This window comes from Cyanistes caeruleus, chromosome 2 (genome assembly GCF_971803275.1).
Source record: "Cyanistes caeruleus chromosome 2, bCyaCae1.hap1.1, whole genome shotgun sequence".
NCBI lineage: Eukaryota > Metazoa > Chordata > Aves > Passeriformes > Paridae > Cyanistes > Cyanistes caeruleus.
This window is the reverse complement of record NC_141702.1, coordinates 30,417,004-30,436,191: the sequence shown is the minus strand read 5'-3', so window position 1 is coordinate 30,436,191 and position 19,188 is coordinate 30,417,004. Positions and strand designations below refer to the sequence as shown.

At 39.0% G+C, this 19,188-nt stretch overlaps 1 protein-coding gene across 3 annotated transcripts in view; it reads right to left on the bottom strand.

Annotated features, from left to right (window-relative positions):
* KCNQ5 (potassium voltage-gated channel subfamily Q member 5) overlaps nucleotides 1-19,188 on the bottom strand; it is a 282,253-nt gene that overhangs the window by 61,148 nt on the left and 201,917 nt on the right. For all 3 annotated transcript variants that reach the window (XM_086876265.1, XM_086876266.1, XM_086876267.1), the window contains exon 3: nucleotides 9,786-9,912. In XM_086876265.1, coding sequence (XP_086732391.1) covers nucleotides 9,786-9,912 — 127 coding nt within the window. The remainder of the gene's footprint in view (nucleotides 1-9,785; nucleotides 9,913-19,188) is intronic.

The following is a 19,188-nucleotide window of genomic DNA, read 5'->3' as shown; positions in this document are numbered from 1 at the left end:
AGGGAGTACTGTGCCAGCAAGAAGGTTTATATAATTTGGAGAACACTAGTGTTGGGCATCTTACACATCCACACTAGAGACTTCCCAGTGCGGGAGATATGAAGAAAGAAATAGAAGCACTGTTAAGTGTTTTTCAGAAAGGAAAAACCCCATAATCTGGTATCATTCTCCCAAACCCAAGAGGGGCAATCACAATCACACAGTAGGTTATGTCATTCTCTGTGACAACCTCTCCACTCTGCCTTGTGACATTTTCATCTGAAATGAGTCTCCACTCAGGGGGTGACATGAATAGACTGGGCTGGCAAAGGGGATCCCCAGGACTGAAGGAGCTCTGCCTTTGTTGTGGTTGCTGCCCAGGACACGTACATGCATTGGGGCACCAGTACTGCACAACACAAGGGTGAAAATGAGTGGCTTCCTTTACACCATTTAGGAGCTTTCATAGGTTGATGTAAAATGGATCTGATGGTCACCTTCCTTGGATCTGTTATTGACAGCAATATCAACTATCACCAAAGGACAAAGCTCAATTTTGAGAGCTGTCAGCACAGGCTTAAAGATAAAAAACGTAATTTTTCTTTAATGGGAAACAACAGATTATGGGCACCTGGTGCTTAAGTGATAGGGATGGGAGGAAATTAAAATGTGTAGAACATTCCCAAATTGCCATCTAGAAATATGCAAATATTTCTACTTAGACGTATCAAACTTGAGATATAAATTCTGTAACTCTGTTACACAGTGTAACAATATTGTTACATTGCCAAACCTTCCTAACTGCTGTATTTAACATAGCAGGTGTAAAAAGGAGGAATCAAAACCTGTATTTTCTCTCTTATACACAAGTCTTTTCCTAATGTAGCAGTTGGAGTGTAACCATTTGAGGCATGATCATAAAAATAGAGATTTCCTGCATCTCCCACAGGACTACTATGCCCATCAGTCACTTCAGCAGTGCCAGTGGCAACATGCAGTTCTCTGAAGGGATCTGAGAGAAGGGAAACATCTGTGGAAGCTGCATTTCTTCAAGCTTTGTGATCACTAATAAGCTAGTGGCAAGGCTGGATGAAGACATCTGGCAATCAATTTGATTATATTGAGTGTAACAGTGGGCAAAGCTTATGTTTTAAACTGTCAGCATTGACAGTTAACAAATTAAAGCTGAGTAGATACCAGAGAACTGCATGTGAAGAAACAGATGCTACCTACAAAAGCAACTGAAAATGTCTGTGTTTCTAAACAAAAATACAGTCAAGCAAAATGAAACTACTCCTCTTAGCCAACTGCACCAAATTCTCTTTTCCTGGAGACTTCACTCACACAGAGGTGATCTGAAAATAAATAAACTAGTCTTCAGCAAAGAAAGCAATAAAATCATAACATTCAGCAGTTACAAGAGAGAAAATTATAAACTAAATGAAGCAAAGAAATGGAAATATGAAATAGCAGCATGTTGCCTGCTCATATGCTGCAGGGTGAATGAAAAAGGAACTGTTACCTGTGCAAAAGAATTGGTGAAAGTGGACTTAATACAGGTAATCATGAATTCCCACAATACAATATCTAGAGGTGTCAGAAACTGGACATTAGGAGCTATTTATTTACAGAGTGGATTGTCAAACATGGAAAGAGGCTTCCTACAGTCAATACCCCTTGAATGTCAGTGTTTAAGAGGCTTTTGGACAATGTCCTCAATAACATGCTTGGACTTTTGGTCAGCCTTGAACTGGTCAGGTAATTGGACTGAATGAACACTGTAGCTCTCTTCCAACTGAAATCTCCTCTCCTCTCCTCTCCTCTCCTCTCCTCTCCTCTCCTCTCCTCTCCTCTCCTCTCCTCTCCTCTCCTCTCCTCTCCTCTCCTCTCCTCTCCTCTCCTCTCCTCTCCTCTCCTCTCCTCTCCTCTCCTCTCCTCTCCTCTCCTCTCCTCTCCTCTCCTCTCCTCTCCTCTCCTCTCCTCTCCTCTCCTCTCCTCTCCTCTCCTCTCCTCTCCTCTCCTCTCCTCTCCTCTCCTCTCCTCTCCTCTCCTCTCCTCTCCTCTCCTCTCCTCTCCTCTCCTCTCCTCTCCTCTCCCTTTAGAGAGGATAACTCTGGAAAGATTCTTGCAGTAAATACCAATGCAATTACCCACTTAGACCTCTTCAAGTGCTTTCATTTGGGCTGACAGGGGTGAGGCTGGGGCACCATGAGAGAAAGCAGGATTTGATTGACTAACACGTGTGAGAGAGTTAATCATGGTTTAAACAGTCAGACTGACATTTGTCTAATGTCTCACACCAAGGTATTAGCATTCAAATTTATGGTAACATGTTGACAAAGCACCCCATAGTAATTATGGGCCTATTAATAAAATAGAAGACACATTGAAAGTGGCTTTGAAAGTAAAGCAGTACTGCAGGCCAGGGGTATCACAGTCCTGTGAAAGGCTACATGAGTGCCAAGGCCATTCATATTATGAATTTAAGCAATGGGAAGTTGCAAAAGCCCAAATAGCGAACACCTAGTCTAATAGGATTGTTTTGGACCAATGTGAAAATATTAAGTATCAAGGTTTCTGCCTGGAAAACATAACTTCCTGTTTCAAAAGCAGAACTTGTACAAAGAAGCAATTCTTCTCAGAGAGAAGCTACAGGCAAGAGCTGAGAATGATCTGAAATGGGAGTTACAAGGAATGTCCCACACCAAAGCAGCTGATCTGCAGCACAACATCTGGAAGCAGCCAAGAAAGCTGAGAATTTCATTATGTATCAGTTATGGTCTGACATGTTATTCACATCATTAAGAAATTAATTTTTTTAGGTGCTAAGACTGATAAAATTTGAAAAATAAACCGTTTTACTACTTTTGAGACTCCATATACTCAAGTAAGCAGATAAGTGGATTTGGCACAATCCTGCCTACCTCTAACTTCCACACCACTGTTTATACTAATAACTACTTAATTTTGAATTGGCCAACTTACACATACTTATGATAGCTGAGAAACTATCTTGTCCATGGATATGATAGGAATTCAGCATAGTAAGGGCAGGATATGAATATCAAATCAAATAAAGGCAGGTCATGAAAAGAAAGGTATTTGTCTAAGCAACTTCATATTCTGGGTATCTCTAGTAGCAACAAGTTTAAAGCTAGTCCCTAAAAAATGTGAGAAGAACTGAACATGCAAAGAATATAACCAGAAAAGGTTGACTGCTGCTTGGTCTGTCAGTTGCTTCCCTCCTTACCATATATTTCCAAGTCACAGCTCATAAACAGCATTGGAATTGCTATGATACACTTTTATATTACACACTATATATAGATAGCATTTAATATCATATTATTATTATAATTATTAGTATTATTATCATAATGCTTATCATTATCTTTATCATTATCCTTATCATTATCCTTATGATTATACTGCAATGTATTTTCTGAGACTCAAATATGAGAGATAAATAATAATTCAAAAGACTGCTTGAATAATTTACACAATCTGGGTGAGAATGGACAGGAACCTCATTATTTCTAAATAATTTGACTGTGATATTCGACATTAGGACACTTTCCTATCAAAAGGGAACTGAATTAGCAATTGCTAAACATTTCAGTGCAGGTACTGAGTTGTATTAGTCTTGTTCAAAATAGATAATTACTTCAAGCTTAAGAAAACATCTTTTATAGCGTTCTAATGCAGGAACTCTATTATTACAAATAAACTCGTTTTAATAAAATGTCCCTGTCTCCTAACAGCCTTTCTATCACAAATCTTCCTCTTTGTTCTTCACATCCTGGGTTGCCCAATTCATGGTAGGGGCTCATCTACTCTACATCACAAACACCATAGTGACACTAGTGTAAGATCAAAACAACACAGCATGAACAAACACAGGCTGCTGAATTCTCTAGCTCATACTAGAAAGAAACTGCATTGTACCAAACTAGATTTCCTTTGAATAGCAGACATACAGCTTCTAGAAAGAGGAGATCACAAATGTTTTAATCAGCAAATGTTACCTTACTCAGCAGCAAGGGTAGTAATTAGCAAAAGTAAGTGTGAAAGGATAAGGTCCAAAGATGATATTAAACAGATATTATTTTTTCTACACATATCTAAAAGCTGCACTGCCAGAACTGTCAAACATGAAGTTATACCACTAAATATTCATTTTAAAAACCTACATAATTTGGGACCAATCTAGCCTAAAGAGCACCTCTGTTCCTGGAACAGAATTATGGCTGCTGAAATTATCTGAGGAAATCTTGATTTGAAACCTTAATACTACTACTACTACTACTATTACTACTACTACTACTACTACTACTACTACTACTACTACTACTATTATCAGAGTATTTTCTGGAGTGAAGTAGACAGGGTGTGTCTGAGATGAGTTCAAGTTTGGCTGGCAGAAGGTCCCCAAACTTGAAATTTGCTGTAACTTGTTTTTTTCTGGGATTTATGATGAGATGTGATGTGAGATATGTCTTCTTGGTCAAGGCTATACTTAATTACAGACCATCTCTGGGTTATTTAGAGTTCAAATTACACTGGAAAGGGGCTGTTTATATTGTTTATCATGAGCAGCAGATTTATCATCTGTATTTAAACTATATAATGTGTCTAAATACCAAGGTGACAGACACATAATCTGTCATTACACAAATATATTGAAATAATTCAAATTAAATGCCCAGAAGATCTTGTAACACACTAGATATAGATTTGTTTATAAAGATTTGACAAAAGCTCCATAAAGGTTTGACAAAAGTGCCACATGATGGTTCATTACCACTCTAATTAATGAAAAATAGATCCAGCAATAAGCAACAGTCGCTGCTATCACTTAATGCTCTGAAACAAGATTTGCCAGCCATGAAGTTCAAGGGCCTGATTACAGATAATGGACTTAAGCTTCCTGTTGGGAATTTGCTCATTCTGCAGCCTCAACAGAATTTGAACTTTTGACATTTCCATCATGCTGTAGCTTGACTAGAGGTAAAATAGAAGCAGCTGTGGTGAAACTGCTAATGGACTAACTGAAATATATGAAATCTTTCACTCAGCTGGACCACCAGGAAGTGTAGTTGCCCTGGAGAAATGTAATATTACTAGAAGTAGGCTCAAATTTAAAGTGAAAAAATTCTGAAATAGGAGTTTCCACCCCCAATTTTAAATTGAATAAAGCTTAGACACTAGATTCAGCAATGTGCCCTGGCAGCCAGGAGGGCCAACCCTGTCCTGGGGGCGTCAGGCCCAGCAAGGCCAGCCGGGCAAGGGAGGGGATTGTCCTGCTCTGTTCCGCTCTGGGGCAGCCTCACCTCCAGTGCTGGGGGCAGTTTTGGGTGCCACAGTGTGAGAAAGACATTAAACCATTAGAGAGTGTCCAAAGGAGGGCACAAAGATGGTGAAGGGCCTTGAGGGGAAGCTGCATGAGGAGCAGCTGAGGGCACCAGGTCTGTTCAGCCTGGAGGAGGCTGACGGGAGACCTCACTGCAGTTACAGCTTCCTCATGAGGGGAAGAGGAGGGGCAGGCACTGAGCTCTTCTCTCTGGTGACAGTGACAGGACCAAGGGAATGGCCTCAAGTTGTGTCAGGAGAGGTTTAGGTTGGATATTAGAGATTCTTCACCCAGAGGATGGTTGGGCACGGAACAGGCTCCTGAGGGAAGTGATCACAGCACCAGCCTGACAGAGTTCAAGAAGCATTTGGACAGTGCTCTCAGGCACATGGTGTGACTCAGCGATGATCCTGTGCAGGGCCAGGGGTTGGACTTTGATGATCCCTGTGGACCAACTCACAATATTCTATGATTCTCTGTTTAAAATTCATTTGCTCTTGTTGGGCTTTTTCACACAGGAGTCCCTAAGTCTCTTACAGAGTCAGTGGAGACAAAGAAGTTCCTCTGAAAGCTCAGTGGACTTCAGACATGCAGGTGAGGCCAGCAGGATCTTACTCCTCTGAAGCAGAGCTTTTTATTTATTATTCCTAAATATTTTTACAGTGTCCCAAGCTGAAGCTGTCTTTATAAACTGAGATCTCACTGTGATGGTAAATCCTCTGATACACACAGGAGAGTGGCCAGAAGTTTAATTTTGTTAGGTCACATACCACCATGTGGGAGCCTAGTGCCAGAGGAAGGACAATGGACTCTTCGTTTATTTCAGTGTCCCCAAATGGGTTGACAGGGAGTGGATGCTATATATCTTCCTGGTTAGACTTGTCCTGTTTTATTTTGGGGATCTTCAGTGAGCTAAGGCACAGGCATCAAGTTCTTCCTTGTTTGTCAGCATCCCTGATCTCCAGGGACTCCAGAGAGCAGTTAGAATATGCATTGAATTGCTGCTCTTCTTGAGTAATACAACACTGCAGCACTGTTCTGCAGTGCTAGCAGGCAAGCTTCAGAATGATATACCTGTGACATTTAAGATTTGTAGAGGTATACACATATTTAAGTACCTTACATGCCTGTAAGGATGTGTTGCTATGCCCTTTATATTATGTACACAAACCCATACACAATCAGAGAAAATGAGGGATGTCAGGTAACGTGGGACAAAATACAAAGCAAGGTTTAATACTACACTGCTTTCCCATTTTTGCAGAGATAAATAAGGGTACAAAACTGTCAAATAATTTGGTCGATGTAATTACTAACCTGTAGCACACAGCGATGCTTGATGAACTGATTTGTCACAGTAGTGACTTTGTAGGCACGCTAACATAAGCACAGAGCTTTGGCCCTGAATAAAACTTCTTTAGTTATTAGGTTATTAATGGAAAAAATTAAGGCTGTCTAAATGTGACCCTTGAGACAATCCTCAAATTTGTTATTTCTAGCCCTTAGGCCATTGCCCTATGTGATTTGTGTTCAATCACAAAAAAAATAATCAGGGTAAAGGTCTGCCAGAGATATATAGCAAATTTAATTAATAGTAAACAGACTAAGTCTTCTAAAATATTATTGTTCCACAGTAACAATAAATGGAAAGAATAATTGAATGAATGACTAAGAAAATAATTAAAAGCAGTAGGCCCAAACTGGCCATGTACTCTTAGAGACCTTAGCACTAATTTAATTGAGTTCCCCCTGAAGCCATCTTTTCTCCATCAAGCCATCTCCTTACTTCATCGAGCTCTCTTGATAAACACACAGATCCCTCAGCCTCTCCTCACAGGGCAACTGCTCCAGCACTGATCATCCTCATGGCTTCACTGAACTCAGTCCAGTCTTTTAAGGTGTTTCAGGTATGATGTTGGAGGGGGAAAATAGGGTGCAGTATCTTGGATGTGGTCTAATGAGCGATGAGTAAATAATCTATTGATTGTGTCTGGCTAACACAGCCTTCTGACCTTTGCTGCTGCCTCACACTTTGTCATGACTGCAAAGCCAAGGTGTCAGGCAAATAATTACTTTATGTAGCAAGAGCTGCAAGATGACTTGGTTTTTTCTTAAAAGATCAAATCTGGAAAGATGCTGAACATCAGAACATCAGAAACTCCCTTCTGGGATGCTAAAATCCAGAAGCAGACTGAATTTAATCAATAGGAGAAACATGCAGAACAGTCAATGGCAAGAACTTCAAGGCATTGATTTAGTTTCCAGAAGCTGCAAAACAGTTTCGTTTCCATCCAGTGCACCTGCATAGGAAGACATCCACAAGCAGACTGTTCATAGACTGTTGTCTACAAATTAGTTCTGCTAGCAAGTGATAGAGTTCCAAGTGGGACAGAAAAGATGCTTTCAAGGCCAGAGACTGCTTACATAAAAATAGATGAAACAAGAAGAGCAGGTGAATTTCAGAGAAAGGAGGAAATACCATAATAATTACCATGATGAAGTAAACCCACCCCCCCAGGGTCATCTGCACCGAAGACCTGCCTGAACTATTTCACCGACAGTAGGAGGGTAGATATGAGTAGTTTTAAAGAAAGCATGGAAATCTATACAGTTCCCCTGTGAATCATAGAATTATTTAGGTTGGAAAGGACCTTTAAGATCATTGAGTCAAACTGTTAATCCAGCACTGGCAATTCCACTCCTGAGCTATGTCCCTAAGCACCACATCTACGTCTTTTAAAGATGCAGAATTTTGTACAAGGAAGAACTCCAGTTTTGCTGAGGATTAACACCTCAGAGTGAAGTTGATCACTGGTATGAAACTTAACAGTTGAGTGGAGACAGGAAAGGGAGGAGACACAAAAGCTGAATCAAACGGACTCCTGGTGTTTTTATACAATGGCATTTGGAAGACTAGCAAAACAAGTAGTCTGAGAAGTCAAATGGTTCTAGTAACTTCAAAATCTTTAAAGGTGTTTTCAGTAAGTTTTAAATTGCTGTAGTAAGCTAATTTTACTAAATTAACAGTGGTGCTTTCTTATGATTGTGTCCTGACAAAACCTGACTAATGCAAAATTTCAAGTGCACCATAAAATCTTGGAATAATGGTAAGTCTGGTTAAGGAGGGTAGCCATGTTTTGTAATTTTCAGTTTCTGCTAGGCGTGGAAACTGGGGGAAGTGTGTGACCTGGCAAGGTACCTACCCATCTCCCCTGCTGCTCATAGAAAACAAATGCCAATCCTAATACTTGCCCCTCTCCCACAGTTTCATAAAATAGCATAGATGGGGTTTTTCTTTCTGAGGGGGAGACAATCTGGGGTGTTTTCCTAGCTGCTCATGCAACTTCCTCCATTTCAGGAGTGGCTTAGTGGGAGAAAGTGTGGACTTACCAGTGAATGAGGTGGAAGGAAAAGAACTTGCTCTATACATTAGCCCTAACAAGTATACTGGTCTGTCATGCCAAGGAACAATGTGTAACTCTTGATTAGACAAGGATGGCATTCATCTACCGCTTACACTGAAACCCATGTGCTTCACGGCTGTAGGCATATGACTGCATGTACCAGCTGCTGTAGAGATGTACAGAAGAACTGATTTCCTGCCCTAGGTGATCCATAAGTTGTATTGAGATATAAATGAAATTAGAGCCTGGAGAGAGGAAGAAAGTTAAGACAGAAGCTGGGATATCAGTGTCCTGAAATTTCACATATGATCTATAAAAAGTATTTTCTCCAAACCCTTAGCAAAATAAGAAATTATCAGATGAGTTTGATCTTTGATTTCTGCCTTTATTGGGAAACTTTTTTTCCAGATCCCTTTTCAAAATAGAGTTCTGATTGGTCGTGAGTCTATTCACCATTGCTACAGACAAATTCTAGAGCAAAGAAGGGAAGGAATAATGTCTTGAAATAGATGTAGAAGAAATAATGAAGAACATACTGTATCCTATGCTAGTGTCACTGCAGAGTTCATATGTGGACTGTCATGCAGAGAACAGCAACACAGGAAGCAGCAGTGTTGTCAGAAGATGTCTCTAGGGAGGTTTTCAAACTTCTTGCAGCGGCTGTTCACAGAGGTTAAATAAGAACATGATATGTACACATATGTGTCTGGTATCTATGCAGGCAGACATGTAGTGTGTCCATTCAAAGCACACATATCTGATTTTCAATGAGATCAACTCTCAACCCCTCATTTGTCCAATATATAGGCCAGCTGTATGAGATTCACAGAAAAATGTCTTCTGGAGAACATAAGAAACATGGACAGACTGTTTTTTAGGGATGTCATGATTCCTATCTAAAGAAGCTCTGGGCAGATGGGAGTTGACACACAGCTATTCTGGACTTACAGCTGGTTGCTGTAAACAGAGTCTGATTCCAATAGTATTCATTCAGAAACAAAACAGGAGAGAGAAGCTGTCTGTCTTAAAATAACTAGAGTTGGGACACTCACCTATTACACAGAATGGTTTCCTCGCAAAGCGCAGTCTTCCTTGCCATCCTCGGTATCGACAACAGCACCCAGCAGACCAGATACGAATAATAAATTCCAAACCAAAGACAACAATCATGACAAATTCCTAGAAATGGGAGAAAAGAAAAATGCCTGTTACAGGTAACCAACACTTCACCATCAGGAAACTCATAGCTACTGTTTGTGTCTAACAATCCTCCTTGAGCATCTGAATATCCTAAGCCAAACTTGGGATCCTGCTCCCAAGGATGGTTAGACATCTACAAGCAGCACACAGATCCCAGAACCTCACAGTGAAAGGTCTAAGGCTAACCTGAATAACATTAAGTATCAGCTAAGATTGGCTACTAAATATGAAACACTGAAGAACTGAATAATACACAAAAATATCAGAGCAAAATACTCAAAGACTTTGGGTGTTGAGCATCAGAGTACAGGTAATTTATACAGCTAGTGAAAAGTGATCGACATCCACATCCATACAATCAGTTCCTAGCTTAAAGACTAAAAGTTTTCAGAGATATATTCTCATTGTTGTAATATACAGATGAAGTAACTGAGATTATGAGTTTGGGAAATCAATCTGTTCCCAGCAGTAGATTAAGGTACAAGTGTAATTACATACAATGGGTATGTAATTGCTTATAAGGCAATAAATGAATGACCACCCTAGGCATAACTTTCCCTGCATAATCTGCATTTAGAAATATTGCCTTGCTTGTTTGGCCTGCTTTTCTTTCATATTGGAACCTTTTTCAAGACTGTCTATTTTAAAAGCACCAACAGGTATTTATGCAATTTTTATTCTAAGAAAATTTTCATTACAACAGTGAGGTCAACAGAGTTGCAGTAATAGAGTTTGGAGCACAATTCAGCTCCATACCCTAAGGAGACCTGCAGCACAATAATATGTAGTGATATAGTACATACACACTGAATCACAAACTTAGATACTCTTCTGGAATACCATCACAAAGTCATGTGTTTTGAAACGACAAAATAAAAATCTGTGTGTTCACAAAAGGAAAAAAGTACTTGATGGAGTTTCTTAAGCAGCCCATCAAGAAGAAAAGGATGGAAGCTGTGTTTTGTTTGGCAGCCCAATGTATTTCTGTGTCCAGAAGTAAGTTGTTCCTTGTCAGCCAATTAATTTGTTATTCCTGCAGGATGAGGACTAGTGTTGTACCAGTAAGAAGGCACTGCAAATGAATTCAATACAGGAATATTTACAAGGGTAAGGTTGATCCAATATTGCTTTTTTCCCAATAAACATTTTGCATGCTTTTAGACTCTGAGACCCTACAACTCTACAAGCCAATGTGTCAACTCAGTCATTAATTTACCTGAACAAATGGCATTATTAATGTTGTGCTGCATAATGGTTCTTTACTAGATTATGATTAGTGGCAGTCTACTGAAACATTGTGGACTTAATTGCTTTTGCTGTCATAGAACAATTTGAAAACATAGTCTTCCTTCCTAAAACATGGCAGCTTGTGTAGCTACACTACATTGAAAGCACTTTTAGAGCCTTCTACAGTGTCTTCATTTTTGGCTTTGTAAATCCCATCTTGAATGGCTAAATCACAAAAGTAGAATAACCTCTGTTAAAACGTGGCTGAAGAAAATGCCACATTTTTTATTAGAAAAGAACACATGGAAAAATGAGTGTGATTGTTAAAGCTTTTCTTTTTATTCCACTACAAGAAACTTCAAATTAATTCCATGGGCAATGTTATTGCATAACTTCAGAAAGGATTATGTACAAAACTGAAAAATCTCCCCATATAGTAACAATAATTCCTAATAGTTGGCTACCCTGTGTTACATTTCCTTGTAGGAAATTCTGTGTAGGCCAAGAATAAAATGGACAGAAAGCCAACTGGAAAAAAGGAAGAATATGTATTTTAGTTATTTAACTACCACTTTTATAGTGGTAGTTAAATCATGAATTGTCAAATCTGGTTTACACATTGTTAGATGATGCCTCTGAATTTATGAGGGTTGATGGCAGGCATCCAGACCATCTGACATCTGATTCTCCTAAGGAAGTTTCTTCTTCGGGATAGGCTAAGAGATACTGAAGGAAAGGGGGTCTGAGAAGCACGGAAAATTCTTTGCTTCCAATAAAATTGTTTCCTTGTTAAAACTTAATCACATTTCATTTGACTAAAGTTTGTTGTTTCCCTGGAAAACATACGGTGTGTACAGATGGGCGATACATTTTGTAAGTACAGTGAAATTGTCCCAGGCATCTTATAGAAGCTGATCCACACAGGAGTGTGTTCTCTCCTGTGCTCTAGACCCTGGCAGGGCCTCTGATGGGGAACTGGCAAGGACAGAAAGTACTTAACAATCCTGGAAGGACTAGTCCACATCTTCGAGTCAGTTCAAATAGTATTGCAAAACTGCTGGTAAGAGTTGGAAAGGGGTAATTTTTTTGGAAAGTTTACTCCTCTGGCTCCTACCAGTGCTATGCAGTTTTGTATTTATCACCTGTACCATTGTTATCCATTACTAGGTGCTGTGCTTGCTCGTGAGACAAAGATGAGAAAAGTTATTGCGTGCTGAAAGCACATTTCTAAGAGTCTGTGTACTACCTGATGCCTTTGTGTGTTAGAGACAGAAATCACATTTGTCTCTCACACACAAACACACATACTAAACAGAGAATACATCTATTTGGGGAGATAAAAAGAGCAGAGATATTTTCTCAATTTCTTTTTTTTTGGTGGGTGGGGTAAGAGTATAAGATTTTTCTTGAGGAAACAATGTGAAATATCTCTGTTCATTCCTTGAGAAAAACTTAACATTTCTAGAACCATTACAAATTTATGCATGGTTATATTGTCTCAAAATTAACTAAGGTTTCTACTACTTAAACAATTTAACAGCTGTAGTTATATTGAGCTGAACTACAGTAAATATGTCTATGTGCTGGGATGCTAAAATAACTGCTGCATTTAAAAATGCTATATATGATTTTCTTCTACCCATAACAAGTTTCTGTAGATTTTAAAGTATGTTATAAGCTTTAATAAAAGAAAAGACATTGAAGAAAATGGAGATGGTGTTTCACACTTATTTTTGTATTTAGTGAAGTAATGATGTTTCAAACGGATTTTTATATCCTAATGACTCCTACTTCCTCAGAGAAAATATGACTTTTTAAGGGAATAAATATAAAATATAATAAAGTCTAAAGGGAAAGTATTTTCCAAAAAAAATTGAACATTGAAACAGAACTCTTCATAGTAGTACCCACAATTGTTTTGTTTTATTTTGGATTGGTTCAGGTGAAAACCAGAGAAAGACAAAGAATTCCACATTACTGTGTAAAAAAGTAATGTTTTAGTAGGCAGGGCACTCAGTCAAATATTAAGGCAAATCTCTGTCAGGGTTCATACAGGCTGGGGAATAATATTTTGTCTTATGGCAGCTGTAAGGTTACAAGGTTCTTGGTCTTCCATGGGCAAAAATTGGAAGGATACACCCCCAAAAAGATCAGGATTTAAATTTTTTTTAAATTTCATTTGGAAGGCTTATTGCCAACTTAAGCATAAATCGAGGCTTTGAAATATCTTGGGTTCAGTTCCTTAGCAATTGAAACAGGAGATCAGAACATAATTGGAAAGGCATGTGATGGAATAAATCATTAGATTTCGTGCTTTGTAGACTTGTAGACTGAAGAAATAATGCATTCCAAGTACCTCTGTCCTACATATAATATAATGGAACTTCATTAATTTTGAATTACTTATGAGAATGAGAAACAACATTTATATCAGAATGGGAAAATCTTGCACTGTCTATAAATCTGTCCCTCTTCAAAATTAAGCAAGGCTGCATTTGAAGTGATGAGCAAGTTAAGATTTAATGGAAACCTAACCCTTCCCTTCCTAGGTAGAGCAGAAGTGCATTGGCCTTTTCCATTTCTTGCTTTTCCCTATCTTGTTACTCTTTTCCAATCACAGCTGCATTTATCCTTACACCAGAGATACCACAATCTGTCACTTTTTTTGGCTGCTCAAGCTCACATTTAGCACCTCCCAGTAACCACTATGGCAGATGCATTGATGGTTCAGGCAGAGGAAAGTTCTTCTTCCTCCTCAAAGCACAGTTCATCCAAACTGATGAGCTTTTCCTTCTGAAATGTTCCTGCACATGCAGCTCCAGTTGTCTTGGGGAACCATGCACATGCAAGAGTCACACTTGGGCTGACAAGGCTCAGTTGCTTTTGGCTAGTGTACTCCTGAAGAGTTTTACATCTGTGTGTTCCTGGGTTGTTACACCACTGAAACAATGAGGGTCACACAAATGGCAGCAAAAGAAAATAAGAGGTCATCAAGAGCAAGGTTTCTGTTAATAAAAGGTCCTGGAGGGCTCTAATCAACAAGGCTGATGATTAAGCAAATCAAGCATACTTTGTACAATCCAGCACTTTCCCCCCCTTTTTTTTCCCCTCCTATCCAATTAGGATACATGATTTGTTGAAATTGTTTATTTCTCAGGAAGTTTTTAACGATACGGATTACCCTAAGCATAACATTTTAACGGCAAAGAAAAGTTTATATAATAGCTTTCTCACTCTTTAGTATAACTGCTTATTAAAACTGAAAATAATTTGCTGATGATGAATCAGGTGCCTGTAGACTGTAACTTTGGGGAATTAGAACCATTTTTGCAATAAGAAAATGACCAAAGTTGAGCACTCTATGCTGGTCTAGGATGCTTCTGGTTATTTTGCAATGTGGAAATGAGCTGAGGCTTGTCTATAAGAAATCCACCCCCAAGGCAATGTCTCTGCTCTTATTTTAATTATATTTCTTGTACAGAAATAGTGATTTTAATTATTCTAAAGGCTAATGAAGTAGCACAACAGAGCTGCAGACTGATGTGAGAAGCTGCCTGCCTTGAGCTCATAGGAGAACTGTGTTTACAACTGACTTTGTCAGAAGTTGGAGAAATGGACAAGAACAGACCAAATGAATCCTCTGAAATAAGCTTTAGTAGGGCCACAAGTGTTTCTCTTCTGAAGACAACATCTCTGCAGTGTAGCTGCACTGCAGATCCTCATTTGGTGTAAATCAGTAAGCGTCACTACACTAACACAGCAGAACATGAGGAACAATGTCATCTGATAGTGCTTGGGCTATATCCCCTCTTCCCTAGAATCTCATAAATAGCCAAGTCCAGTGTTTCCAAAACAGGGAAGTTCAGTGTTTCCAAATAATTTTGAAAGGAGAGAGAATAAACATGTTCTCATACTTTAATTTATGGCTGACTGGTTTATGGCTCATCAAAGAAGATGAGATTGTTTTATCATTCAATTAAAGCAAAAAAACAGAGCACCTCAGTTTATCAATAATATCCATCTCCAAAGCCAAAACACCCCCCCCCCCCCTACTGATTCCAGGTACTAAGCTCTAAAGCTGGGCTGTACACTTTAAAGATATGCCACTGGTATGTGAGGGCAAGCACAATCCTGGTCTGTCTCAATGAAACCTGATAGAAGTCTGGGCTTTAAAAAGTTATGATGCAGAAGCTGGTGTAGGACTACAGGCAATTGTGTTATACTGGCCATTTTCCAGATTAAAACAAGCAGGTAAGAATACATGCATGCTTTATAGTTTAAAATAATAGTAAATTTGAACAATTTGTTTTATTCCTGGTTCAGCACTAAACAGAGGAGATCTTTGGTCTAAACAGCTAACAAACACATCTACATGCTTGTAGATAAAAACTAATGTTTTAATTCTTTCCAACTGCAGTTGAACAGAGGGAGAGACTGCCATAAATCTAAAAACATAACCCAGAATAGAACCTATTAGTGGCATATAAATCACAACCAGAGACTTCACTTCAGCTCCCAGTGAATACACAATAAGCATGAAGTAAAATTTATGCACCTTTTTATCATTTATCAGTTTTATAATGGATGTGATACTTTTAGTGCACTTGATTTTCCATATTATGGTTAAGAATTTCCATGCAGATTCTACATTAAAAGAAGGATTATTGAGAAATCAGTTTTGTGCCTTTTACTCAAATACATGGCTACAAATCTACTGATATAATATTAAAATCCCAGTTATATGCTTAGTCCACATATTATATATATGACTTCTGCTATTCAACTCCCTTCTAGCTTTTAGTGTGTCTATCTGACATGGCACCCATCAATAATGCTTCTTCTTTATTCCTTTGCAGCAGAAAAATCAGTGAATTTTTATTTCAAATAAAACCAGAATCAGATAGTACAACCCAGCAGCAGAATTACATAGATGCCATTTATTTATGTTTTTCATAATCTCTTGTAAAAACAAGTATTTATGAGATCGGACACAATGTATGATCCCTACCACTGAAACTGTGCTAACCTTCCTCAGCATCCTCTGCCTCCCAAGGCCAGCAGACTCACTTCACATCACCATCATGGGCCAACTGCTGAGGACCTGCTGGTGCCAGAGGAACTAGTGCCACAGGGCTGCACTGGCCATCATGGTCAGTGTGGTCACCATGGGGGCAATTTGCAACTTGTGGGCACACAGATCCCAAAGCTCCTTCTGGTGGACGTGGTTCTTCTAGGGACACTCTGATGATCATTGGATACCCTCTTTCAAACAGGGAAAAGGGCAATGGGAAACACTGACTTCTCCATGTCTATCCTGCTCTTTCCCAGATACTGCATCACCTTTAAACGTGGTGTTTCCCAGCCATTTGCACTCAATGCTTTGTGCCATTTGTTTACGTGTCAGGTGCAACTGCACATCTAAAATAATTCTTTAGAGATGATAGCCTAAAAGTCACATTATAGAATAATTTTTCTACTTTCCAAAATTTTTTTACCCTTCTCTGTGCTTGTTCATATTTTCTATCTCTTTAGTGAGATTTCAGGAGTAAATGGTCTAATTTTGGTTTTAAATTTGTCCTTGGATTGAAAACAAAGAAGCTCTGTACAGCTGTACCCAGGCCTTCACATTTCCTTTGTGATTTCTTCACGCATTTTTTTCTGCTGTAGTCAAATTTCTGATGTCATATTAGAGGCAGACATTCAAGCATGTCTCTGTGGCAACACAGATTCAAAATTTTCCATTTGAAATGTTCGTGAAGAATTTTGTATCTTCTCTGTCCAAAACAAGTGTAGAATCAGAACTCTGGGCATCAGAACTCTGAATCCTTTTATGCCCTGGCATCCATATTGATTTTGTATTGATGCAAGGGCTTAGGCTAATTGTTACAGCTGATCAATGTGAATTAACTGGTAACATCTGACATGTTGTACTGAAGAGTAGGACGCTCTTTAATTCTTTGGCCTTAGCATGTTGTGAGTTGCTAAATGCTGGAGATTTTGCAAATGATCTCTGCAGTGTTCTTTTTAAAATTACTTCTTCCCTTTGAGTCAAAACTCATTACGAGAGCTTCCTGAGGTGTTCATCTGTGCATATTTTAACCACTGGGAGACCTAAGTGCATCTCCGTTGGTATATACTGAAATGTTACCAGTACCAAAAGTTTTCAGAAAACAACTTTAAGAAAGTGTTTTCTGACAGTTTGTAACTTTTTACAAACTGGTCTTGGTAGGTACTCAACCCAGTCAGCCAAAGTCTATTCATGCATTTAGTTTCTCAAAAATATTACTTCACCAAACAATTCTGCTACCTGGACAAGTATCTGGTCACAATAGTTTTATTCAGTTCCTTAAGTTCCATTAAAAAGTTGACTTGGTCCCCCTTTTTTAGTCAAATAACTGCATTTTGAGAGCCAGTATACCAAGTCTTTGTGTTTTACACATCATGCCATTTGCTGTCTATTTTGCAGGTTTTCCTATTACATTGTTCCAGGCTTATGGAATTTGGTCTCTTGGAAAAAGAAAACATACATATATCTTTATGAGCCATACATTTCCTGTGATCATATCTTCTTTTGGTACAATTAGCCAATTCCTGTCTGGTTCAGATGTGATACCAAATTTATTATTGTTGTCCTGTCCATGACATACACCCTTTCCTTAGGTACTTAATGGAAGACTAAAAGCCTAAAATGGCCAGTACTTATTTTGCTAATTCACCCTTGTAACTTAGCCCCAACCCAGGGTCCTCAAAACTGAACTTAGTTCCACTGTGTGTTTGTGTATTTACCATCACCTTCACTTTAGGTGGATTTTTTCATTATAGGTATGTCTATTCTGGATTCTTGCAGATTTGTTTGTTTGGTGTTTTTGCCTGTATTTTAGTACTTATTTCACAGAACAAGCTGATTTGGAAGGGACCCACAAGGCACATCGAGTCCAACACTTGGCACTGCACAGCACCACCCCCAGGAATCACACCCTCTGCCTGACAACATTGTTCAAACACTTCTTGAACTCTGTCAGGCTTGATTTGTCAAGATGTCTCTGCAGGGCTTCCCTGCCTCTAAGGGAAGCAGCTCCTTCCTCTTTTGAATCATCTGCAAACTTGCTCAGTACCCCTTTCAGTCCTGCCTCTAAGCCATTTATGAAGATGTTGAAGAGCAGAGGGCCAGGGATGGAGTCCTGTGAGACTTCACTAGTGGCAGATTACCAGTCTGGTGTTACCTCATTCACTACAACTCTTGGTGGCCAACATGTGAGCCAGTTGCTCACCCATTGTGTGTTTATCCAGCTGTGTGCTGGACATTTGCTTGAATTCACAGCTTCTAAACTGAATCTTGTGAACAGATTTCTCCTGTCACTTGAGGAAAGTTCACATTTTGACTGCAGCAAGCTGTGTCTTCACATGCTTTGTCACGTCTCTGCAAAGAGACAGAGTGGTTTGCAGCTTTTCTGTGTTACTCAGATGCTGGATTTTCCCTAGATTTCCAAACAGCTTTCATATCACTGATGTGCTGCCTTCTTCAGCACTCTTTTCCTTTTGACATTTAATGATTTGTAGAATTTTTTCCTTACATGTTATTTTTAACCATGTACTTTGGCTTTCCTCTGGGGACGTATTCTGCATTTCCATTTGGAAAATCAATATTTCCCTGACAAAGGTCAGGTCTGAATTTCTGATAGAGAGTTTGATATCTATCCATGCTTATTGTTGCAATCTAAACTCTTTCTTACCCGTTTTAAGGAGGTAACTCTTGATCTCTGTAGCAAACTCTGGCAAAGCCAAAAAAATTCATACTGCAGGATCTAGCATAAACTATCACAAATCTACATCTGCAGAAAATATTACACTTATTCCTTGGAGATGATTTCCCATGCTACCTTGTTATCACTTAAAGTGATAAAACAAGAAAGAAGAGATGTCATAGGAAGAATATTTGTGTAAGGAATGTTGCTTACTTGTCCTTAAAGGAAGTCCAGGACAGATGGTTTGGTAACCTAAAAGGAGATATGCTTTCCCCTCCTCAAA